The following is a 25123-nucleotide window of genomic DNA, read 5'->3' on the forward strand; positions in this document are numbered from 1 at the left end:
AAGTGCCGCGGTTGCCCGGCGACCGTTGCTAGGCAGCGCCCTCGCGTCCTCCCCGGGCTTGCAAGCGCCGAAGATGGGGGACTCGGAGGAGGGCGAGACTGTGCGGGGCACTTTCCCCAGCCTCATGGCCGAGGGGCTGATGCTGAGCCGCCGCGGGGAGCTGGCCAAAGCCGTGACCTGCTACAGCTACGTGGGTGCTGGGCCCGGGGATAGGCGGGGAGCAGGGCTGGTTGGGAGAGCAATTGGCTCGCCAGATGCCCATGGACTACAATTCCCATGAGGCCTCGCCGGCCGGTCTCACCAAGCGTGCTGCAAAGGCTCATGGGAATTGTAGTCTGTGGGCATTTGGAGCACCACAGTCCCCCTTCCCCTGCTAGAGGGTCAGAGCAGGCTCCGGAAGACCAAATTCTCCACTATGGCGGAAGCTCATCAAGCGAGTTCTGGCTAGTCGCTTTCATTGGCCCTGTCCTACCTTGCAAGGTTGTTGTTAGGATGGAGGAGAGAACTCGGTAGTGGACCAAGATAATGATGGGTAGCGATCGTTATGTTGGAATAAGGCTGTGGAGGCATGGGTTCAAGCCCACATGCCCTGTGGGTGGCTCAGGAGCAGCAGGACAAAGTTTGGGTTTAAGACCAACAATGTTTTGTTTCTCGAGCTGATCTCTTTGTTTATTCCTGGCTATCCCAGATGACAGCAGAGGTTGCTCTCTCTCTCTCTGGGCTTTCCTCTGCGTACCCTTCTGCTGAGATCTCAACATGCTCCCAAATCTTTGATGCTCATCTGCTAAAATTATGGTCTGGCTTTTTGGATCGCAAGAATAAAAGCTCAGTTTCGTATCACTGAGATTGGACTGTGTACTTCACTTCTCCAGGCCCTGCAGCTCCACGAAGGGGACAGGAACTGTCTTGTGGCTCGTTCCAAATGCTACCTGAGACTCGGAGATACAGAGAATGCTCTGAAGGATGCAGAGGCCTCCCTGCAAAGTGACAAGGAGTTTACCAAGGTGAGCAGCTGGGAGGGAAAGATGTCTGGTCCTCCTAATCCTAAAGATTTGCTTCCTAGATTTATGGCAGGCTGTTGTAATGGCTGGCGGGGGGAGTAACAGAATCTCCTCCTTTCCCTCGCTTCTGGAGAGGGCAGACTGTGAGCTCATTTGAAGTACCCAGCGTTCTTGACGTCCTTGGCTCTGCTTCTGCCTTTCTGACTGGCATCTGGCATATTGGCTGAGTCAGAAAGTACTGCAAGGACAAGGACAGTGGCACCAATATTTTGGCCTTTTCAGGGTAGCCTGTCTCACCCAGTCACTTCTGGCTTTCAGAAGACTGGTCAAGAAAACACTGTGAGACATTTGGGGGAACTTTTCCCCCAAAGTCCATTTTCTGGCTTAAGTTTATTAATACTGTTGTCCTATTATAATCAGGTGGATTTGGGGGTGTGGATTTGGATTTCTTATGTTCTAATGTTTTATATTTTGTTATCTGCTGCTGTCAGAGGCCAAATTGTGTCTTTGTGTGAAAATATTTTAAATTAAAAAAATTATCTTTGTACAGTATGTTCTCTTTTCTATTACAGGGTCTATACCAGAAAGCAGAAGCTTTGTATACCATGGGGGACTTTGAGTTTGCCTTGGTTTTTTACCATCGTGGCTACAGGCTTCGACCAGAGTTGCAGAAATTCAAGCTGGGCATTCAGAAATGCCAAGAGGCCATTGAAAATTCAGTGGGAAGTAAGTAAGCAGTGTGATGTTTACGGGTGGCAAGGGGTCGTTTTTTGTACTGCACAGGTTTCAGGTTGTCTGAAAGTGTGCATGGAAGAGAGAGGGTACCCGGAGGACTGCAGCCTTGATTGATTCTTGGTTAAAGCACAATTTAGGGTGAGGTTCTTAAGGAAGATCTGAAAACCCGGATTTCACTTTTGTAAAAACAAATTGCAAACGACAAGTCATTTGTAGTGTTTTTAAATGCAGTTTCTTTCTTGAAAAACCAGATGGCACATAATGTCTGGATATAATTTCCAAGCACTCCAGGAGAATGTCCTTTGTGTTTTTGATGTTGAGGCAGTGAATTCACTAATATAGTATTAACCTGCCTCCCTGATTGTTTAAATCTATTTGCTATATGCTGGTATAGAAGAGGAGCAGTGCATTTTCATTGATGGCTCCTGTCTTATCAAACTCATCCCTTCAACATGCTTGGCCCCTTCTTTTTGAAAAGGATAGCATTAATATTTATCTGGGAAAGATTGGAAACAAAATCACTCTTGTGTTCCCTCACAGAAGGCTGTGGTTTGTCTCAAGAACAAAAACCAGCCAGGAAATTATACACTAAAGGGATATCTAAAATAATCAGAGGTTTGGAGAATATTCCCTTAGGGGGCTGACTTAGCATCTTCTCCCAGCGGATGCCTGCTTCTGTTTGCAGCAGGAGTTGTGTAAGGCTATTGTGACCTTTTGGCTGGTCCCTTCTCTCTCTGTAGGCCCTTCTTCTGTGAAACTGGAGAATAGAGGGGACCTCTGCTTTCTGAGCCGCCAGGCGGAGGTATGGTCTGACCGCCTTTTCCCAAAGTGGGTGTCTGACCTTCTTGGGAGGGACGAGAAACCATGCTAAGGGGGCAGGGGATTGCAGTGGGACAGTTTAGCCCATTCGGAACTCTCTCACTGAAAGCAGTCGGACCTGAAAGTGCTTAATTTTGACTGGAGTAAACAGTAGTGCTTTAAGCATCTTCCATAAATTATATTAATAATCTCAGCAACTATTTGGGGTCCGTATCGCTACAGTCTTAGTACAGAGGCATCCTGAAAGTCTCTTGTTTTAAGGTCCCTTGCCAGTACTCCATGAAGGGCCAAGCTAGGTCTGAGAGTGTCCTCGTGGCAGCCTTTTTAAAGAGAGAAAAAAAATGCCATGTGAGCCACAGTGCCATGGGCAGAGGAGCTCTTGTCCCTTTCCTGCACTGTTTCAGCACCTGAAAAGGCCCAAGTAGGTGGGGGGGGGGGTTCTGGAGCAGGAGCTTTGTGAGTTCTGATCAGGCCCTTGTGGCCTTTTTCAGTGGCATTTGTCAATGCTGCAGTGGCCACGAGGACTCTGTTGCGTCTAGTTTTCCCTTAGAGGAGGGATTGTCGTTACTGGATGAAGAAATCCTGACCTGTCTTATTCATGCTCTTCTGCATTAATAAGGATTGGACACTCACTCACCCCACAGTGGGATTGTTGTGTTTGTCTGTTATGGCCAAAAGGGCAGTCTTGTGGCACTTCAGAGGCTACACAAATGTTTCTTAACCTAAGCTTTTATAAGCCAAAGCGTGGGTATATATGACAAAATGGGCTGTAGAACCTACAAGTTCCCACCACAGCACAATTAATGTCTGAGGCGCTGCAAGGGTTCACTGGAAAAGAACGGGAGATTTTCAGCACTGCAGACTGAAGTTCTTCTGTGGCCCCATGTTTGCACAACCGGGCAATGGTCTGGTTTGCAGCCTGCTGCCGGCCAAATGCATTCCCCCTCCACCTGCCCTCAAAGAAGGAATGCCGCCCTGGTAGCGGAAACCTGAAGTTTCTGACGTAACGGTAAAATGTCTTTTCTGCCTTTCTTGGCGGCAGAGTAAAAAAGCCAAACAGAAGCTGCAGGTCAAGTTCCCCCCAAAGGACGTGAGGTACGGAACTCGACAGCAGGAGCCGGTGCGGAACGCGAAGACGGAACGCCAGCTCCTCGGGGAGCTCTACGTTGATAAAGCATTCCTGGAGAAACTGCTCAAGGATGAAGGTTTTTTTTTTGCTTACTGCCTCCCCCTCCCCTCTGTTTTTGAGCTTCAGACAACCAAACCCACCTCCTTCCTCCCAACTGCAAGATGTGGGGGATAAGGTGGTTTCTACGATGAAGGGTGGGCTCTTGCCTCTGGCTGCAGGAGGCCTGCCCAATGGAGGAAGAGCGACTTCAGTGGAAGGAAGAAGAAGAGCTGTTTTATAATACCCCAAAGCGGCTTACAAACCCCTTTCCCTTCCTGTCTCCACGAGAGACATGCTGTGAGGTAGGTGGGGACGAGAGAGTTCTCAGAGAACTGCTCTGCAAGAATAGCTCGAGCAGGACTGTGACTAGGCCAAAGTCACCCAGCTGCCTGCATGTGGAGGAGAGGAGTACAAAAGCCCGGTTCTTTTTCCATGGCCATGGCCCTCATTTTGCAAGGACTGTTAAAGATAGGGCGTAAAGTGGAAGCTACTTGACAGCACATAACGCCCACAATTGCACACACCCATAGAGTGCCCACTTTCCTACATGGGTCCAGGTAACGTCCTATGAATGAATGAAGAAAAGACAGGCTGAAGACAGAGCCAGACTGGATATGATGGCATTCTTGTGTTTACCATTTTAAAAAGTGGTTTAAAAATACCATGAACTGCACAGCAGGTTTAAACATTCTTTGTCTCCCCCCTCCACCCGCCTTTTCCGGTGCTAAAAGAGCACCCCCCCCCCAGATGCTCATATGGGTGTCCTGAAAAGGCAACTGGGGCAGGTGAGAGTATACTGGCACATCTATTTTGGCCCTTCAAGTGCTTCACAGTCAGCGCTATAGCGACACCTACTGACTATTCAGATATATTACAACATTCAACATACAAACATTGACCGAAGGGGGGAAGACAGGGAGTACTTCTTATTTCTTATTTTACTACAGAGAGGAGGCCTATGTGTACAGGAAGGTTAATGACAAATGGGCCACATCTGTCAAGCTATGACCTTGCCCTTCCTTCCCCTTTCTTTTGGCCTTTGTCCTCTCTGCAGACTTGATCAAAAGCACAACAAAGCAAGGGGTCACTGTTGGGCAATTGATCCACGAAGGCCTTTCCTACCTGGACACCCGCACGGACTTCTGGCAGCAGCAGAAGCCCATCTACGCCCGGATCAGAGATCGCAAGCTGGTGCTGAAGAGGTGGACCCGGGAACAAAAGCGGAAACCCTCGGAGGTGGCCAGATACATCCTCAAGAGCATGGAGGAGATTGACATGTGTGAGTACTTGTGCTGCAGGAGTGCAGCTTGGGGGATTTCCATGACCCGTCAAAATTAAATTATGCTTATTTCCAGCCTGGTGGAATGAGCTGCCAGCAGAAACACGGGGCACCAGGAATTTGGCTTAGCCCAGGGTCGTACCTCTAACATCTTGACTGGGGCCCCTGCCTACCTACCCCACACCTGGGGTCCAATGGAGTTGTATCATTCTAGGCCAGCCTTTCTCAACTTTTGTCCCATTGAGAAACCCCAGAAACATTCTTCAGACTCCAAGAAACCCCAGAAGTGGTGCAATTGTGCAGAATACAGTTGGGAAGCTTGGCTGCGTACAGGCCCACCCAGGACCCCCTCCCCTTCCCACCTCCTCCAGGCCCATCATGGGCCATTTTGGCAGGGGGGGGGGGCATCGACATGACCACATATCACCCAATACGTGTGTAACACATTTTCAAAATCTATAAAGAATTAATTAACTCCCACCCATTCAGGAAACCCTTCCAGGGCTGTCAAGAAACCCTGGCTGAGAAATCCTGTTCTAGACAGACTAGAGGGTGTGTTGAAGAAGAGAAAGCAGGTCTTACCAGGAGGCTGGCATCCCTTCGTGGACCAGTGGTGACTCCTCCTATCCAGCTGCAAGCAGATCAGAAGTCATAGCAGGAATTTCAGGGTCAGCGAAGGGCCTGTGATGCTCTTCCAGTTGGCTCAGCTGACGTCCCGACATGCTGGCGAGGACCCATGCTGGAGAGTTACAGCTCTGCCTAGTGCGAGCGCATGATGACGGTTCTTCTCCACACACCCCCAGTGCTGACGAGCGGCTGTCCCGAGCGCAGCTGCCACAAGGCCGAACAAGTCCTGAAGAAGATCCAGGGCTGGTCAGACGAGGAGATCCCAAACAGAAGCGAGCTGCTGGGCAACCTCTACAGCTGCATCGGGAATGCTCACATCGAGATGGGGAACATGGGAGCGGCGCTGCAGAGCCACCGGCTGGACCTGGACATCGCCCGGGCAAAGTAAGGCCTTCTTCTCCATCTTCTTTTGCCATCTTGTTGCAGTCCATGTTTGGGACTCTCGCCAGGAGCCCCAGGTTCACCAAACCCCCCAGGAGATGCTATACATCTTGACCACCCCTGTCTTGTAGGGAGCGCTGTCCCCAGGTTATTTTGAAGCGGGCAGTCCAGCTTCTCACCTTTTGCCTTTTTGTTTCCATCTTAGCGAACTGACTGACACCATCTCCAGGGCCCTGGACAACATCGGCAGGGTGTACGCCCGCATGGGTAGCTTCCAGGAAGCCATCGACACGTAAGTTGGAAGCCTTGGCCACGAGGAACCCCCACCCTGGGCCAAGGCCCCGATCCTTTCTGCAGAGAAGCCAGTCTGAAGCCGGCCCCGTTGTCTTTTGTTAAAGGATACTGCTGCATCTGCTACCAAACTGGCTGGCCCTTTAAGTTGCTCTGTAAATTAATTGAAAGAAGAGCGCCTCTTTTAAAGAGCAAGAGTTCTGGAGCTCTCTTCAAGAGTTCTGGTTTTATTTTTTCTATTGTAAAGGTGGGAAGAGAAGATTCCACTTGCAAAGAGCAACCTGGAGAAGACTTGGCTGTTCCACGAAATCGGCAGGTGCTACCTGGAGATCGAGAAAGCCGCGGAGGCGCGGGAGTACGGGGAGAGATCCTTGGCCTGCGCGGAGGAGGAGGGAGACATCGAGTGGCAGCTGAACGCTGGTGTCCTGGTGGCCCAAGCACAAGGTGAAGAAGGTTCTCTTCCTGAGCAGGGATCCTCATCAACTCCTGAGCTCCTCCTGGGATATTTTATGCTGCACATGCAGCCAGCTGGGTGGCCTGGGGCTCGTCGCAGTCCTGATAGTTCTGTTCTCCTGGAGCGGTTTCTCTCAGGGCTCTGTCAGCCCCACCTTCCTCACAGGGTGCCTGTTGCAGGGAGAGGGAGGGAAGTTGCTTTGAGACTCCTCCTGGTAGAGAAAAGTGGGGTATCAAAACCAACTCTTCTTCTTTTTGTTGTACGTTTCATTTTAAACTGACGGCTCCCAGTGAAACTGGAGGACTTCCATTCGGCCGTCACACATTTCGAGAAGGCCCTGGAGAAGGCGAAGCGCATCCACAACGACATGGCCCAGCAGGCGATCATCATCGTAAGCAGCCAGCGGAACTCTGGGAAGGGGAAAGGGAGGCTGATGCAGGGGGGATCACAGAGGGACTCTGGGCAGGAGTGGGATACGAACCCCCCCCACACACCTTTGGGCATCCATCTGACCTGATCACATGAGCCCAAAGCAATGGGTTGCGACCCTCACAGGCTGGATGAGGTGTCGGGTCAGACCTCCCCTCTCTGCTGCCCTCCCCTCAAGAGCTCCCGTGTCCCTCGGCCGCTTTCCTCACCTCAGAGACTGTCCGGCAACTGCCTGCCACTTCTGTCGCCTGCTGGGAAGTCTCAGGCAGCCGGGCCTGCCCTGCCAGAAGTCGCCCTCCCCTGCATTTTCCCCTTTTCCAAACAAGCCACGAGGAGGGGGTTACCCCCAGTATCTGCCCTCCAGGGGACACAGGGCGGGATCACTCAGATCAAGCTGCCCTGCCAGCACCGGCGGGGCTCAGCTTCTTATCCTGGCCAGCCTGCTGAAGCCCCGTCTGCCTCTTTGCAGGCCCTGGACGAAGCCAACAAAGGGTTCATCAAGGAGCTCAAAGAAGAACGGCGCCTCGAGCGGCTGCGAGAACTGAGAGGTTGGTTGATGTCCCTAAGCAGTGCCCAGGAGGTCCCGAGGCCTGACTTTGTGAAGCGGGTGGGGGGCGGGGATGGCGTGTGGCCCTTGAGTTGCAGATGTGGTGTGTGGGTGAACGGCACTCATGGTCTCTTTAAGAATTCTTTTCTTTTGGCAGGGGGTTCTTCCTGTTCTTTTGTAGCCCCTTGTGGGGTTTGCCCCAAGGACCTGTTTCACAAAGCCGATTTTACAGGTTCACTGGAGCTTCCGTGGGAAGGTGTGAAAGAAGCCCAGGCCATCCCACAGGGTTTTGGGGATGAAGATCTGGCAGCTGTGTGCCAAAGGTTGGACAGGTTTTAGGGAGGGTTGAGAGCTCAGAGAGCCCAGAATAACCAGGGGCTGCATGTGGAGGAGTAGGGAATCCGACCCGGTTCTCCAGATCAGTGTCCCCTGCTTTTTACTCCTCCTCCTCACTGGTCTTCACTACCTCACACGGGAAGAAATGCATCCTAATTTTCAATTGTGGCAGCATGTACCCTTCATGTAATTTTTTTTTTTTGGGGGGGGGTTTCTCCAAAACATCTTATTGGGCACTCTAGGAAACAGAATGTTGGGCCGGATGAATGTCCAAGTGGGCACCAAAATCCCTCAGGCCAGCCCTGGATGGGTCACTGTACAAAGTAAATTTGGACTTGGGGGTTCCAATACCAAAGAGGTCGGGAGCCAAGGATCTCTGCCACAAGATAGACATCTTGAGTTGCTGTCACAAGGTTTGCCTGTAGGGGGCAGCGTCTGTCTAGTTTTGCTCCTGTTCTTGAGCGGGTTGCACAAGGGATCCAGGCGATCCCTTTTCATTTGCGCCAACCAAATCAACGCAATCTTTCACGCTCACACCAGCGCTCTTCATCAGGCTGGACGTCCCGGAGTCCAGAAGGATAAAACTCCCTTCGGGCCATGGGGAGTTTTATCCATTTTAACCCATTGTCCGAAAAGCCATCTGCCAGCTCTGCCCTTTCCTGACGGTAACCTTTTAATGAGTGTAGAAGATTCAAATGAGTAGCCATGTTGGTCTGAAGTAGCACAATAAAATCAGAGTCCAGTAGCACCTTTAAGACCAACAAAGATTCATTCAAGGCGTGAGCTTTCGAGTGCTTGCACTCGAAAGCTCACGCCTTGGATAAATCTTTGTTGGTCTTAAAGGTGCTACTGGACTCTGATTCTTTTAATGAGTGATGTGGCTTCAGAATGGAACCTTTGAATCCCCTGGAAGGTGAAGGATGTGTCCTGTAGCCTCGCACTATATACCCTGGTTTGTAGGGAAATTGAGCCACCGGGATCTATTTGTTTCCTTGTTTCCCCTCCCTCTTTCCCCTCCACTAGCTCTCAGCTCACACACAGAGCAGTCTGTTCCCAGGAGGCAGAGAGTGTCCTTCTATTCCGCTTGTTATGGCTCTTTCTGGCGGCCTTTTGGCCACTAGGTGTAGAAATGGAGATTTTGCTTTGCTCTAGCTGTCCTTTGAAGATAAAAGCCCGTCTGCCGTGGGAATACCTTATGGCGTGAAGAGGGAGGGGGGCTGTCTCTATGTACCCTAAGACTGGCCAAGCTAGTCATTTTTAGCAATAATATCTCTCATGATACTCCAGATGTACCCCTCCCAACTCTTTTCTATGAAGAATGTCTCCTTCGAGAGAGTAGTCCTTGATCATTATGGGATGTAGCCCAGAAAGCCTCTAATGCAGGCGTGGCCAAACTGTGGCTCTCCAAGATGTCCATGGACTCCAATCCCCATGAGCCCCTGCCAGCTGGCTTTAAATCGGTTCTCTCCTGAACTTAACTTTCCTTCCCAGAGTTAGAAGATGAAGAGGAGGAGGAGGAAGAGGAAGGTGAGGGAAGCTTTGGCCCTGTGAAAGAAGAAGCCACTGTGGAAAAACAAGAAGAGGAAGTGGCCGAAAAGACTGCAGCCCCAGGAGAAAACCAGGTAGCGGACACCGAGCGAACAGAGCAAGGCGGGTCTGGCGAGGGGGTGACGGAAGACCCGAAGAGAGAAGCTGAGCTGGAGGAAGGAGAGCCTGAAAGAACAGAAGACACAGACAAGGAGGAGGACCCGGGAGAGATGAGTGAGGACGTACCTGGATAAGGCCTTTTGGAATCTCTTGGCTTGTATTGAGTCTCTCTTCCGGGGCCGGCTAGTTCCCTCCAATAACACTTGCTCCACGAGCCATTCCTGGTGTCTTTTCCCCAAAACAACCATTTTGCTTCCTGGAAATGTTCAAAGTAGATCTCAAGCATGTAGGACATTCTGTCACTTCAGGTAAGACATCCTTGAACTCTCCCCGTTTGTCTAAGGAAACAGATAAAAGAAATCATTAAAGATCTTTCTTGATATATTGCAATATCTCCTTCCCCATCATTGACCAACCAGATCGATTAAGATTGACCTTGCTTGCCAGCCAGTGGGCAGTGAGAACTGATTTCCAAATTAATCAAAGGAGCAATTCCCTCTTGTTTGCAGCCATGGGGTCCAGAGTTCACTCATCAATGCATCCATATGCGAGGTTCCCTTCGAACCCCACTGTAAGCAGACCCTTCAGCTTGAGGAAATCCCTTTATTTAGGATGAAAATGTACAAGACAGCTCTGCTTTTGCTAAGCCCCACACCCCTCTATCACCAACCTGCGCTGCCCCCCCCCCATCCTTTAGGCACGAAAATGGCAGACATCCCCCTCCACCTGTGTTCTCACGCCACAGCAGAAAACAAAAATTAGGAGCAGGTCTCAGACATAGCAGGGCAGCTAATGCCTCCCTAGCCAAGATCAGTTTAATAATTCTCCGGACTTCAAAGGAGAAAGCACCAGTGGATTTTCTGCGCCTCCCCCTCTCCATGGTATGGCCCCGACACACTGGCCTTGACGTATAAATCAAAAGATGAACACCAGAAGTTAACATTCTAAAAGGAAATGCAACGCACACAGGAGAGGAGGGTCACAAGGATGTGAGCACCTTTCCTTTAATGATGGGACAGACGTCATTTCGAACTCTTGAGCCAACAAGGGCTTTGCATAGATTTAAATGTCAGCACATAAGTTTAAGAGACTGACAGGACACTCCCACCCACCCACCCCCCGCTTGGCGTAGTTTAGTCCATGGAGTCCTGAGCAGAATGTACTTTTGCAACCAGAGGGACCCTGGGAGTGCTCATACCCTGAGCCATATGGAAGGGTGGTATAGAAAGAAAATCAATCAACAAATTGATATAATAAAACTTCTATTCATATTTGTCCTGTTGCTCCAAACCCACAAGGCGACCCCCATGAACCTTGGGGTTGTCAGCCCCCCCCCTAGCTAGTGCCAGGGGAAGGGCTGGGTGGGTCAGGTTGCCAGATCCAGGTCAGGAAACCCTGGGGTGCTTGGGGGTGGGCAGAGACCTTAGTGGGTACAGCGCCCTATGACATAGAGTGCCCCCCCAGGCAAGCTTGCATTTCCTCCAGGGGGACTGATCTCTGCAGGGTGCAGATGAGAGAATTTCAGGGGGGGGTCTCCCGGTCCCACCTGGAGGCTGGCACCTGCACTGCCCCCTACCCGCGCACTACGCCTGGCAGCCTCCGCGCGGCAGCCGAGCGACGCTTTTGTTCCCCCGACGCCATCCACGCGTGCGCGGAGAAAGTCCGCCGGCAGGTGCTTTCCAGGCGCGCGGCAGTACCAGGCAGGGACGAAAGGGGCGCGGCCGCCCCCTCCGTCCCTCCCTCGCTCGGAGCGTCTCAAAAGGGGTGCGCGCGGGCTCTCCCCAGCCAAACGGAGAGATAAACGAGGCTGCCGCGCGCTTGCCGCTGCCCGAGGCGTTGATTCCGCTGCGTCGCCCGCTCCGCTCGGAGGCGCTGCCATGGTGAGTGCGCGTTGATCTTGGGGTTCGCCCTCGCGGGCGGGCCGGTGGGGGCGAGGCAAGCGGGTTTGCCTGGACGGAGGTTGCATTGCGGAGGGGCGCTGCTGCTGCTGCTGCTGCTGGGGTTCGGCTCCCCCCTCTTTGGGCCAGGACGGCGCGCGTGGACTTTTGGAAGGGTGCACCTGTTGCAAAATGGCACGCGTGGTTTGCAAGAGGACAAAGTTGGGAGTCCTTTAAGACCGACCCACTTGAATCCCGTGGGTAGGTTTTCCTGTGCCTGCTGTGCCTGGACAGGAGAGCTGCTCTCCAGGATGAAACTTGGTTACCTGCAGGCAAAAGCTCAGGGCCGGGATTTAGTTCGTCTTAAAAGTGTCCCAAGCAGCATTCCCTCTCCTTTTCCAAAGCATAGTTTAGAGTGAGGGGGGGGGGCAGAAAGTATGAGAGTTGCATGGGATTCTACATCAGACATAAAACTGAGCACCACCGAGCGCCAGCCGAGCATCCAGGCGCCCTTCCCCGCGCCCTCTGCGGATTGGGTGGCAAATGGATCCTGCTGGTGGCTTCACACCTGGGTGGACCCGCTCAATGCTGTGATTTCCCGAGGAGGACAGGAACCCAGCTTTTAAGGGGGACTGTGACCATCACACGCAGCGACATGGAAACAAACACACACACACACAAAAACATGCAAGGGGGGTGGGCGGGGAGTCATTCACGCCCAAGTTCAGGAGTCTCCCTTCCAGGTGGAAATCACCTGTCGGGCGAAATGACAGAGGTGGGTCCTGCTCTTGGTTCTTGTCCGGCAGCCCATTGTGGCAAGCGGGAAAGTCAGCAAGCGGGATGTGGTCGGAAGCAGCTGTTGGCTTGTCCTGAAGAGATGTGCTCCTCAGGCCCTTACTGCGCTGACCTTCCCCTCCCTGTTCCTTCCTCCCCTTCTCTGGCAGCTGCAGAGAGAAAAAGGCCTGGAGCAATCCCCCCCCCCCCAGGCTCCTGGACCTCTATGCCTCCCCCTGCCCCTCTGGGGAAGGCAAGAGGCCGCTGCTTCCCTCCCTTAAACACTTGTAGAGCTTTTCCAGCACCAGCTAAAGCCGGCTGGTCCAGAGCATCGGGCGGGAAGCAAGAGCATCTAGGTAAGATAATGAAGCGAGAGAGCAGGTGTCTTTTCTGCAGAGCCGGGTTTGAGTCTTTCCTCCTCCTTCTCTTCATGCAGCCATCTGGGTGACCTTGGGCTAGTCCCAGTTCTGTCAGCCTCACCTTCCTCACCGGCCGTCTGTTGTGGGGACAGGAAGGGAAGGTGATTAAAGGCTCCTTCGGGCAGGGAAAAGTGGGATTTGAAAAACCCAGCCCTCCTTGTTTAGAGAGCCAGCTTGGCATAACGGTTTAGAGCAGCGGCCTGTAATCTGGAGAAACGGGTTTGATTCCCCAGCCCTCCTCCACATGCAACCAGCTGCAGTGCTGTCGGAGTCCTCTCAACCCCACCTACTTCACCGGCCGTCTGTTGTGGCGAGAGGAAGGGAAGGCGATCGGAAGCCGCGTTTCCTTTGGGTAGTAAAAAGCAGCTCTTCCCCATTCAATTTTCCCTCCGCTTTCTTATTTTTGTAGAGCTTCACAGGCGTTGGCTCTGCGTTTAGACTTGCTGATAAATCTTGCTTTTGATTTTATCAACCCCCCCCCCCCGAGCAGCCGAGAGGAACGCTCCCTGGGGCAGTTGCATGGGTGGGGGGGGGGAAGCAGCTTGGTTTTCAGTGGAGGAACCAGGTAGGTGGTCATTGTTCTCCCTTTAGAGGCGTCTTTAGGATTTGCATCTGTTGCATTCTGCTTCACGTGGAGGCTGGTTCCCTGCGTTAGTCACAAGACAGTCTTAACGTCCCACCCCTCCTCCCCACAACACTGTTTTCACATCTGTTGGCCACCCTCGGCATGCTTATTCGCAGGGGAGTGTGGAACAGATGCTCATGGGATTGCGGCATGCAGACTTCCAGATGGATTTTCCTCCCCGTATCCACAGCTTTCCCCCACCTCTGATTCCTCCTGCCAGGGGCATGTCTTAAGCATGGCCAAGCATACAGGAATGTCTCCTCGCACCCACCACCTTCCCCAACTTTGGACAGCTCTCTTTAAAATGAAAACTGGAGCTGTATTTCGCCTCTCTGGAGGTTGAAGGAACCCCACGTCAAGTAACACTGTGAACAAGTTTAGAATGGCCTGTTATTTGTTCTCAGCGTTTATTAATGCATCAGTGAGAGACAGATTGCACTTCACAGCACGCAATATTTAAGAGCCAACCCCAAATTTGCCACCGCCTTCTCCCCTGCTCATCCCGTTCCTCCTTGTCCCGTCTGGCGTTGTGGCCCACCTGCAAGAGTCACAGGTCACTTCAGCCCAGTTTGAGGCCCATGTCCCTAAAAGGCTCCCTTTTAGCATCGGGTAGGACAAAAACTGAAACGCTTTCAGGGCAGCTAGCCATTTTGGTTTCTGTCTGAAACCAAATGAATAACTCCCAAGAATGGAGACACAGACAGAGATACAACAGGAAACCTCCAGACGGCCAGAAAAGGCTGAACGTTTCGGCCCCAGCAAAAGGAGAGGCATCAGTTCAATGGAGACACACAGTCTCGTGGCCCCCCAGCTTGTAAATTCTTTTGTAAGAATTACTGACTTGTAAATTCTTTTGCAAGAATTACAGACTTGCAAATCGGTCCACGGCTAAAGTTTCACGAGCTGCCCACGCATCCCTGCTTGGTATTTGTTCAGCCTCAGGAAGAACCCAAGCTTTGACTGCTTTGAAAGCTCGTCTGGCCACAGTATAAATCAACTTTCCCTTTACAAGATGTTTTCCTGCAGTTGCCGTTGGCGAGGTCAAGCCACTCAGGAACTGCTGCCAAACAGTTAAAGGCCCCGGTCTTCCTTATCAGGCATCCCAGACAGGGAGCGGTGGATGCATTTTGTGCAGGGAAGGGCTGGGCGTGGGCCTCTTTTGCGTCTGCTGTTTTTAAAAAGGGGGTGTTTACATAATTCAGAACTCCATAAAGCAATGGCAACCCATCGAAGTAGCACAAAATAGCAAGTTTTTTAGTTCCCCGGGACTCTTAAATCAGTAGAAAAAGAAAAAGGGAAACGTCCAGTGCATGGTGGAGAGTCTGCATTGTTTTTTCATCCAAACGACATCGGCCCATTTGGCCCAGCCCCTCCACCCCTTCGAAGGGTCAATCTTTGCCCTTTTAGATTCCAGCCCAAAACAGGGAATGTCAGCAATATATGGTTTATATAAATGAAACCGGACTGCTGAAGGGCAGGAGCGCATCCTGAGGTTGCAGGCCATGGTGTTTCGCCTTACCCGCCATGATTCATCCTTTAACCCCGAGAGTCCACTTAGCAGCCAGCTGTTCAGCTTCGGAGGCAGAAAACAAAGACCGGGGAACTTCCTCTCTTGGGCGTTCACACCTGCTTTAGTCTAAAAACGAGACAGCAAACAGTGACTCAGGTCAGGAATTTGGGGGTACATTTTAAGTTCTGGTGGTTTCTCTCCCTCTCCGAGTCTGAGCTGGCTAGAGAGCCGTGGCCTTCATGAGAACATAATCTGAAGGGGCTCCCTTTGGCTTTTCTGGGTTTTTTGCAAGTTGCTTAACCAGCAGTATTGGCTTTGGCGGAGTTTTGGCTCCACGGTTTCTCCAAACTTCCAGCAGAGAATGAATTTTTGCAGGGAGGTTTTTATCAGCCAGAGTGAGCCTCCATTTCTACCATACCGTGCCCCTGGACTCTTTCAGCTCTTGAAAGTTTCTACGCTGAGACTCCTGTGGGTCTCTTAAGCTGCCCCTGGACTCAAATGTGTTCTATTTCTCCGTAGCCTACTCTCTTCCTTTGCAAGGAAGCTGGAGTTGCGGCCAGGAAAACCTTCCTCCGCTTTTATCTGTCCCAAGATGCTTAGCACCTCGGCAATGTTTGCGGAGAGATTGGTGTGGCTCAGAAACCAGCGTCTCATGGGGCCATGCGCATGAAGAATGCATGTACCTCTAGTGACTGCCGGGTGTCATTCCTGCAATGTCTCAACTTGTTAGTGTGCACCTCCACCAGCAAATGCATTCCTTCCTCACAACTGCAATGATTGCATCTGCTAAGTCCAGGAGAACGAAACAGCTCCTGAAGTTATGGACTGTTGCAAGGCTGGGAACCACCTAAGTTTTATTCAAAGGGGGCACGTTTTCATGTGGCACGCCCGCTTCTTCAGGTACCACCTGAATCTATCTAAAGGGGAAAAATATATACTTTTTAAATCAAGGATTTAGAAAAACAAGGGATCACTCAAAAAGACATTGTGGCAGCGAGAACCAGCTTGATGTAGGGGTTAAGAGCAGTGGCCTCTAATCTGTGCAACTGGGCTTGATTCCCTGCTCTTCCTCCCCATGCAGCCGGTTGGGTGACCTTGGGCCAGTCACAGTTCTCGCAGAGCTCTCTCGGCCCCACCTACCTGGCAGGGTGGCTGTTGTGTGTGCAGAATTAAACGTTGCTGGTCTTAACGGTGACACCCGACTCACAGTTTGTTCTGTTTCTTCTTCTTAGTTCTAAGCAGATGACTAAATATAGCATAAGCCAGACCCCATTTGAACAGGCTGCATCCGAAATGAACAAATAACGTAAATACGTTCACTAATCTTTGAAAACTGCATTTAAATATACTTTCCAAACAAGGGTTTAATGGTAACCGTCCTGAATTTGTTTTGAGTGGCAGTTTCTCTAGATCTTTAAAGTAACACCTTTCATTACGCACCTGCCCTGAATCATGGGTTTTAGTAGTAGAAAAGTGATTAATTAAAATAGGAAGGAAATCTGGGAAGATACGTTTCTAAATGCTTCTAATTTGAAATGCAGGTGCTTCTTGAGATCTAGTCCAACCCCCTACAGAATGCTGGAAAAGCAGGTTTCTAGTCCTTATGGAGGGGTCTCTAAGGCCGAATGGAACGGATCTGCCCCTCCCTTATTGCTTGTTTATTGGAGGGAGGGGGGACGAAGGTTGAGAGGAGGCTGGGGTGGTGCAGAAAGGGACAAATTGTTCCATCCAAGTTCTCCTCTCAAGACTGTCTTGTGTGGTACCATTGTCTGTCCCCTCCCACCCGCTTGGACACAAACATTTATTATTTCAGATTCGCTGCAAAACAATTGATGCTCACAGTGGTGGGTCACCCTCCCCCCCACCCATTATCGTTCTTTTGTTTTGCTGTTGTTTCTTTCTGTGTGTTTTTTCCTCTGAGAAAGCTATTGTTAACTGCTGTTCTGCAGGCAGCTGTTTTGGCCCAAAGAGCATAACGGCCATTAAATTCCTTGGTGCCCTGAGGCATGACAAGCTGCCTCTTTTCTCTGTGCCTTGTGGCAGGATGCCTGCAAAACAAATACAATAAAATGGGGGTTAGGCCGGGGAGGTTGGTGGGTGCAGAGCAGAAACTTGCCTGTTTGTGCAGATGGAAGCCCATGCGTCCCTTAGAACCAAAAAAAAAGCTGATAAGAAGGATGTAGACAAACTGGGGGAAGTTTTTAGGCTAAATAGTAGCTAGATAGCCATCGGACATAAACAATGAATTTAGGCAGATGGAGAGTGGGTGGGCAGAAGGGCTTGTTTCCATGCTTGGCTTTTGACCCTTTCTTTGCCTGCCCAGGGAAATGCCGATCATCGCTTTGAGATCAAGTTGAATTTCCTCCAGGTCAGACTGGCCAGAGATTCTAAGTTTTTTTGGGGTGGCGGTGCATCATCTGGGCATGGAATTAGGGTCACTGAGGGTGAGCAGGTAGGTGTGAATTTCATGCATTCTGCAGGGGGTTGGACTAGAGGACCCTGAAGATCCCTTCCTACTCTATGAGTCCATGAAAAAAAACCATTGACTTCAGAAGCCAAAATGGCCTCAGGAGGCCAGATGAAAGGGACCGGCTGTCCGTTATCTCCTTATCGATGGCCCTCGCCTCAATTTCCTTGCAAAGCAGGTTGGTTTCTTTGGTTCAGTTCAACCCTCCTTGTATCATGCTGGGGCCACGGATAAAGAGGTCAGATCGCTTCCAGTGCCCACGTCCACCTATGGATTTAACAAGGCATGGACAAAACCAGTGGGAGTCGCCTGCGAGTTCTGCCAAGGGAGGATTTAAGTGTCATCATTTGTCCATATCGATTCTTTGGGGGTGGGGAGGCTCTGCAGTTTGTTGGTTCCAAGCGATGCGTTCGTCTTTACGTCGCTGTTGCTGCGAGCCGCCCCTTGTGGAATGCACGACGTTCTTATCGGACATAATAGCGTCATTTACCGCCATCACTGGGCCGTTTGTGCCCATCTGGATGGCCAATAGCAGCCCCCCTTCTCCGTTGCGGACGGGAAACAGTGTTCTATTATTAACCGCTGCAAGATGGTATCTGGCTCTTTCTGGAATGTTCCGGCGAGTCACGCAAGCTATTTCTCTTTTCTCCCCGATTCTCAGAACAAAGGCTTCGCCCGGAAGAGCCACACATTCCTGCCCAAGATTTTTAGGAAAATGTCTTCCCAGCCCAAAGAGCGTCCCGAGAGCTTGCAGTTCCCCTTCCTGGACGACGAGGAGACCATCTTGACCATCCGGGAGTCGAAAACACTTTTCATCCTCCGGGGCCTGCCGGGCAGCGGGAAATCCACCTTGGCCCAGGCGATCCACGAGAGGTACAAGGATGTCTGCAGAGTCATCTCCGCCGACCACTACAAAATCACGCCGGCAATCAGGAGCGCCATCCCCGAAGACTACGGCAAGATGGACGAGGACGCCGCCGACTACTTCAAGCGCGACATCTCCGTGGTGGTGATGGACGACGCCCACCACGAACGGGAGCGGCTGGAGCAGCTCTTCGACCTTGCCGACAAGTACCGCTACGAGGTGGTCATCGTGGAGCCCAAGACGCCGTGGAAACTGGACTGCTTGCAGCTCAAGGATAAGAACCAGTGGAAACTTACGGCGGACGAGCTGAAGAAGCTGAAGCCCGCCTTAGAGAAGGACTTCCTCCCTTTGTACTATGGATGGTTTTTGAGCAAAAGGAGCTCGGAGAACTTGCGTAAGACCGGACAGGCCTTTCTAGATGAGCTTGCCAGCATTAAAATCTTCAAAAAGGAGTCCAATAAGCACTGTGGGTACCCAAAAGGCCTTTAAATTAATATAAGTAAAACCATCTTCGACTAACCCTTTAATGCAGGCCTTCTCAACCAAGGTTTCATGAAACTCTCGGCTTTCTTAACAGCCCTGGAAGTGTTTCCCAAATGGGTGGAAGTTAATTTCTAATATATATTTTTTTAATTTGTTAAACATTTATCAGATGATTCAACCATATATCTCAAAATGGCCAATGAGGGGCGTGGACGGGGAGGGGCCCGGGTGGGCGTGTCCACAGCTATGCTCCCCTACCATATTCTGCACAATCATGTGACTTCTGGGGTTTCATGAAGCCTGGAGAGTATTTCAGGGTAGCTCCTAAACCGAATTGCAATCCGTTGCACTTACCAGATAGAAAGCCCCAGCGAATGAAGTAGGACTTACTTCTGAGTAAACATACACAGGGCTATAATATTGTGAGTCCTATTGCTGCACAAGGTTTTTAAAAATATATATATTTAAAGCTGAGTTTCTAATTCTCATGACGGGTGCCTAGCTTGGGAATTTTTTCGTCATTCCTTGGTGTCCCCCACTGTTCTATTCAAAGTACCCGAAATCATTTGAGGATCTGTGAAAGGCGGAATGGAACCGGCTTAAAATGGGACTTTAAGATGTCCCCCAACTTTTTTGAGCCAGTGGGCGCACCAACAAAATGGCTGCTGCAGGAGGCGGAGCCAGCCACAAAATGGCTGCCACGGCTTAACTTCAGCAATCCGCCACAGATCCTTGCCAAAGCGACATTAAAAAAAAATCTGCATAGCTAATCAGAAACCTTGCTGGGCAAAAACTCTACCTGGCCCCGCCTACTTCTTTAAAACACCTGGTCGGTGCTGCTGTTCAGCAGGCCAGTCTAAAGAGGATAATTCCAAGGCAAGGCTGAAAGGAAGACCTGGTAAAAGTCTCTGGGGATCCCCATGGTTGGGAAAATTGGTGCAGTGGCAAGATGGAAGGAGCAGTATCCTACAAGGCTGCAGAGCCAGGCAGAATACTCACAGGTTTCCTGCTGAGAACCTCTTCTGAGGAAGAGAGAAAACTACCCAGTTCCAGCCATTTGTTCCCCATTTTGAAACAATCAATGGCTCATATAGTCAGAACTATGGGCCAGGGGCTCCCAACATGGTGGCTGTTGACACCTTTCCCTGGGTCTGACTATTCTACTTCCTCATTCCTCCACCAGTGGACACTAGAGGTCAGCTCCCTTTGGGTCTCCGGCTTCAGGTCTGCTTATGCCACCTCCCCCTCCTCCAGAGAGCAGAAATACACGTTGGAGGACAAGAGCAAGAGGAGAGCCCCTGCTCCTCTCAAGCAACATTCCCTCTGAAAATACCAAGGGAAAAACTGAGTTCTGTACAAGGACACCAGTCATTTTCCACTGCGCTAGAAAAAACAGGGGACGGGGTTAGGGAAGGCACAGGGGAAATGGGTGCGTTGGGACTTATCCCGTTTCCTCCTTTTTTTTTTTTTTTTGCAGTCGGGGGAGCTATCGAAGACCCCAAAATGAAAGTGGACTTGACCAGCTACTTTATGAAAAGGCCTCCGGGTGTCTTGCACTGCACCACAAAATTCACTGACTTTGGGAAGGCCCCTGGTTCAGAGGATTATGCCCAGCAAGAGGTGAGTTTTTCTTGCGTCTGTCCTGATATCGGCAGGGAGGGGACAGTCTTGATCAGGGAAATCCAACTTTCCCACATTGCTCCTCGATGCCTGCCTCTCCCCTGGTAAGGAGGGAACAGGCTGCATGCTTGACAAACTGGGCGCTGGCGGGGAGAGTCCAGGGGCCAGAATCGTGTTTATTCTACAGACTGATCTGAACGTTCTCCAACTGGATGTGCGTCAGATAATCAACATCTGTTTAGCGATTGGCAGCTGTGTTCAGCTCTGGAATTCTTTTTTATTTTAAACAAGATGCTCCTTTTGGGCCTTGTGTTCCCAGAACCAAGTAAAAGGTCATTCCTAAGAGCCAAAAAGGAAGCGCAAATCCCAGACGGAATACAAAATCTTTCTCGACGGTTGGCCGAACAGCTTCCATATTTTCAAATGTATTTCTACCGCCACTGATTATAAAGTTGGGCTTAGAAAATAACTGTTGGCCTCACTTGGTGAAATTTCCTTCCTAGGTAGCCAAGAAAAGCTCTTAAAAACCCAAGGGGATTTTCTTTTAGTATGATGAATGACTATCGCAAGTGTGAACAAGGGTAACTAATAAAAAAAACAACTCAGTGTGGACTAGTAACTTTTGTTGGCTTATTGGTAAAGCCACTTTAAGCAAACAATAGGCAAGGTGTTTGTTTATTTTAACCAGGTTATTCTCCTTCAGGATTCTCAAGAAAGGCATTGAGACACAGGAAATAGATAACTTTCCTGCTTTCTAAGAAAATTGAGGCGAGGGCCATACATAAGGAGATAACGACAGCCAGTCCCTTTCACCTGGCCTCTTGAGGCCATTTTGGCTTCTGAAGTCAAAGGTTTTTTTCATTGAATCAACAACTTGGAAGGGACCTCCAAGGTCATCTAGTCCAGCCCCCTGCAGAATGCAGCAAACTCACATCTACCTGCCCACCACAGTGACCCCAATTCCATGCTCAGAATCCCTGGCCAGTGTGGCCTGGAAGTGATCTGCCTTCTCATCCCAAAGTGGTGATGGGCATTACCCCGGGCATGCGAGAAAGGGCCCCAAGAGGCAAGTATCGACACAGGGGTCACACATCTCTTGAAAATAAAATGCTGACGTGTCGCAGTTAAAAAATTCTAATCACCCATTTCCCAAACCCATTTTTAACCAGCCTCCTTAAAAAGTGAGCGAAGAAAATCTGTTTTCCTTCAGAAACCAAAGTGAATGAAAGATTCCGTATGAAGGCATCCACAGCCTAACAGACATTTGAATGCAGAAAAGAGCAAGACTCTAGTAGCACCTCCAGGATTAACAACATTTGTGGCAGGGCAGGAGATTTGGTGAGTCACTGCTCCCTTTTGAGCAGGGCTTTTGAGCCTATGGAGGTGACAACCCTGCTGCAGATCTGGCTAGTCTTTGAGATGGTTCTGGATTCTGGCTCTTTCCACGGCTACAGACGGACGAACGTGGCTAGAAGTGAGCAGGGACTCACAAAAGCTCTTCCTCTCCACTAGCACGCACTGAAACAGCATATGTGAGGCCGGTGTCCGCCTGTGATAGTGCCCTGCTTTGACTTTTTAAAATCTTGAGAAAAAGAACCATTTGAAACAGACAAATAATACCTGGGTTTGAGTTTTGACATTGGGACTTCTTTTTTCGTCTGCTGCTCAAGCTGTTACGTAGAGGTGCAAGTCCTTTGTCAGATGAATGTATCGCTATCAAAATAACAAACAGATTTACAAAAATAAAAGAATGATTTAAAAGCATATTAAACAACAAGCCCAACTCTACCTAGATGCATTCATAATCCTTAAAATCTAGCGCATAGAACACTTTCTCCATTCTTAACATGGTGGGTCCCCAGATAGCCTCAAATCTCTCTACTTTTTTGTTCTTCTGATATAATGTCAGTTTAGTGTAGGGTTGTGGTTAGGAGTGGGGATTTCTAATCTGGCGAACCGGGTTCGATTCCACGCTCCCTCACATTCAACCAGCTGGGTGACTTTGGGCCAGTCATAGCCCTGATAGTGCTGTTCTCACAGAGGATTCCTGTCAAGGCTCTCTCAGCCTCCCCTCCCTCACAGGGTGTCTGTTGTGGGGAGAGGAAAGGGAAGGCGACTGTAAGCCGCTTTGAGACTCTTTTGGGTAGAGAAAAGTGGCATATAAGAACCAGCTCTTCTTCTTCTTAATGGAAGTATAAGTTTCTCTAACACTATTGCCCCAGGGATACAAATTGGGTGGATTGTTCCTTCTTCCAAACTTTAGCAAAATTCATCCTTGCTGCTGTTTAACACGTGGGGGACCACAGATAAGACCTCCTCCTTTCAGTTCAGGAAGATTTTATTTATTTAACAAAGCTCTCTCTGGTGGACTCTTGGACTGTATCGGCAGCCCACGCAGGTTGACGTATTGCGCTCGAGGCTTCTGGTGCGCGTTGCTGAAGACTTGCTTTACCCGTTCTGTGTAGTAATATTACAGCAACTTACTTGAGAATGACGTCGGTGATGTTTCCCCCCCAGGCGGTGAAGTCGTCCTACGGAAAAGGCTTCTTCCTCACCATCTCGGCCCTCTTCATCACCCCGAGAACGGCGGGGGCCCGAGTAGAACTGAGCGAGCAGCAGCTGCTTCTGTGGCCGGGCGACGTGGACGTGATCCCGCCGGCGGGCAGCCTCCCGAAAGGCAGCCGGGCCCACGTCACCCTGGGCTGTGCCAGCGGGATCGAAGCCGTCCAGACGGGCCTCGACCTCCTGGAGTTTGCCAAACTGGAGAAGGCGGGCAACAAGGGCGAGGAGGTGGGGGAGATTGGCGGGGGGAAGCTCGTGTCCTACGGGAACGGCATGTGGATGATCCTGCTTTCGAAAAAGATCGAGGTGAGGGCCCTCTTTGGCGGGTACTACGGCAAGGGGAAGCTGGTGCCCACCCAAGGGGGCAGCAAGAGGGGGTCGCCCTTCAATGCCTGCGTGATCATCTAAAGGCGCTTCTTGCCAGAGCCGGGTTTTATATGAAGAAATCGAACCGAAATTTGCCAGGGTTGTCCCCCTCCCACTCAAGCCAGCCCTCACTGAAGTTTAAGCACAGTCAGCCCCTTCCTGGTGGGACGTGTGTCTCCCCCCCTCCTCCCTCCTCCCTTCTGACCCTCAGGAAGGACACTAGAAACACTAGCACTTTTTTATATAGGTAAAAGGTTAATCTTCATGCAACTAAATGCTTCGATTCATAGGCAGCTGGAGGTGTTTTGTTTTTTAAAAAATTTAAACAGTGGTATTTACTCCGGGAGACTTTTCGCTCCTGGCGTCCGTGTGTCCGATTCGGCCGACGTCACGGCCTCAGGCGAATGCTCCCCCTTATCGGATTTGGCCCATCTTTCGCCTTCAACATCCGGTCGGAGGAGGGACTGGAAGGACAGCGTGGGAGGCTGTGGGGGGGTGGTGGTGGAGGGGAAGGGGGCCAGATTTTTTAAATGCACATCCCTGTGGCGAAGGCCTCAGTTTTGGTCTCTGATGTGCTTCAGCTGCCTATTTGCAGGCAGCACTTTCTCTTTTAGAAAACAAAAATATACAACAGGAAGGAGCAGCTGTGGTTTTCAGTGGGACCGGCTGTTAAGCCCCCTTGTTCTGTGGCATGGAAAGAACAGCCCTGCCTCCCTGGGGGGGGGGGGGGGTGAGAGGGTAGCGTTACCTGCTCCAGGATGGGGTATTCCTGGAGATTTGGGGATGGGACCAGTGGAGGACGGCGAGGTACAAGGCCACAAAGATGGGCCCTTTTGGGGGGCTTGCACCGCAAAATCTAATTCTCTCACTGCAAAAGGGGAACTCTGTCACGCTAACATGGTGATGTTCAGGAAACCCAGCCCCATTCCACGCTAACCTGTAAGCGCATAATCCCTGTGCCAGATCTGGGCGTCTCCTGCTGTTTGTCTAATGGTCGGATTTCTGCTAATATGTCTGTCTTCGAGTACGGTCAACGCCTGTTTTTATCAGTCAGGAAATTCTGCAGTGGCTCTGCCGGCAGCCGTAGCTTTTTTTCTTTCTAGAGGACACTTTTAACTCTCCCTCAGAGCGGAAGTAGCAGCTTGTAGCGACTGTAAAAAGCACACTGAAATAAAGCCATTATTAATACACCGAAACGTCTGCCGTCTCTTCGATACTTAAATCCGCAGGGGGCTGGTGCCTGCCTCGCTTTCCTCCGGGGTGAGGCTTGCAGCTTGGGCATCTATTCGTGATTTTAGTCACGCAGATGACGCGCCCTCGGAAAGGAGCTGCAGATGAAGATGGTTAACTGGCTGGCCTTGGCAGGAGCCCTGTAGGTCTTCTAGCCCACCTGACTGCTTGAGACTGAGAGTCCAAAGCAAGAGCCTCCCCAATGAATGAACGGCCTGAAAGCCTCCAGCAGGGAACTCCCCCCCCTCCACCCCAGGCAAATCCCTTTTATCCATATGAACTTCGACACAAATCTGCCCTTTTGTAACTCAAGGGGAATCCAAGTTTTGCCCTCTGAAGCAGCACAAAGTAAGTTCTTCTCCTGCCCCGTGGAACAGCCCTTCCAGGCGTTTGGGCAAGTACGTTCGCCTCACCCCCATCTTTGCGTGGCCAACTGAATATACTATTTCCTTCAGTGCTTGGTAGGAACTGCCTTCTGGGACCCCATCTTAGTCGCCCACCTTCTGAAACTCCACAGAGCGTGTCCTGGAGTCTGTGAGGGAAGCAGGTGACATTCTGCACCACTCGAGTTTCCCACTGTGGGGGGGACGGATCAAGAATCATCATTGGTG

At 50.8% G+C, this 25123-nt stretch overlaps 2 protein-coding genes and 1 long non-coding RNA gene across 6 annotated transcripts; 2 read left to right on the forward strand and 1 right to left on the reverse strand.

The window, feature by feature from the left end:
- ODAD4 (outer dynein arm docking complex subunit 4) lies at window positions 1–10083 on the forward strand. 3 transcript variants are annotated; one of them, XM_077315313.1, is made up of 12 exons: window positions 1–190; window positions 873–1004; window positions 1574–1727; window positions 2477–2538; window positions 3598–3760; window positions 4778–5002; window positions 5806–6013; window positions 6216–6302; window positions 6549–6745; window positions 7046–7146; window positions 7654–7732; window positions 9559–10083. In XM_077315313.1, the coding sequence occupies exons 1-12, from the start codon at window positions 74–76 to the stop codon at window positions 9846–9848; spliced, it is 1815 nt and encodes a 604-aa protein (XP_077171428.1). In that variant the 5' UTR covers window positions 1–73; the 3' UTR covers window positions 9849–10083. The 3 variants fall into 3 exon arrangements, with proteins under 3 accessions (XP_077171428.1, XP_077171429.1, XP_077171427.1); XM_077315312.1 differs by lacking the exon at window positions 1–190 and adding an exon at window positions 307–480; XM_077315314.1 differs by lacking the exon at window positions 2477–2538 and having other exon boundaries at window positions 54–190.
- Window positions 9885–22965, reverse strand: LOC143826487 (uncharacterized). Its single transcript, XR_013227073.1, has 4 exons — window positions 22839–22965; window positions 21975–22067; window positions 14929–15045; window positions 9885–10052 (listed from the first exon to the last, which is right to left on the reverse strand). It is a non-coding gene; the product is annotated as an uncharacterized LOC143826487 (long non-coding RNA).
- On the forward strand, window positions 11413–24472 carry CNP (2'',3''-cyclic nucleotide 3'' phosphodiesterase). Of its 2 annotated transcripts, none has more exons than XM_077315317.1 (4): window positions 11413–11594; window positions 18048–18717; window positions 20212–20354; window positions 22872–24472. In XM_077315317.1, the coding sequence occupies exons 1-4, from the start codon at window positions 11592–11594 to the stop codon at window positions 23322–23324; spliced, it is 1269 nt and encodes a 422-aa protein (XP_077171432.1). In that variant the 5' UTR covers window positions 11413–11591; the 3' UTR covers window positions 23325–24472. The 2 variants fall into 2 exon arrangements, with proteins under 2 accessions (XP_077171432.1, XP_077171433.1); XM_077315318.1 differs by lacking the exon at window positions 11413–11594 and adding an exon at window positions 12572–12721.
- The last annotated feature ends 651 nt before the right edge of the window (window positions 24473–25123 follow it).

This window comes from Paroedura picta, chromosome 16, assembly GCF_049243985.1.
Source record: "Paroedura picta isolate Pp20150507F chromosome 16, Ppicta_v3.0, whole genome shotgun sequence".
NCBI classification, from domain to species: Eukaryota; Metazoa; Chordata; class Lepidosauria; order Squamata; family Gekkonidae; genus Paroedura; species Paroedura picta.

Coding starts and splice junctions, on each gene's coding strand:
- ODAD4 (XM_077315312.1), top strand. CDS start 322: ATGGGAATTGTAGTCTGTGGGCATTTGGAGCACCACAGTCCCCCTTCC. Junction 1,728..2,476: donor CATTGAAAATTCAGTGGGAA/GTAAGTAAGCAG, acceptor CTCTCTCTGTAG/GCCCTTCTTCTGTGAAACTG. Junction 6,014..6,215: donor CTGGACATCGCCCGGGCAAA/GTAAGGCCTTCT, acceptor TTTCCATCTTAG/CGAACTGACTGACACCATCT.
- CNP (XM_077315317.1), top strand. Junction 18,718..20,211: donor AAAGGAGTCCAATAAGCACT/GTGGGTACCCAA, acceptor TTTTTTTTGCAG/TCGGGGGAGCTATCGAAGAC. Junction 20,355..22,871: donor AGGATTATGCCCAGCAAGAG/GTGAGTTTTTCT, acceptor TTTCCCCCCCAG/GCGGTGAAGTCGTCCTACGG.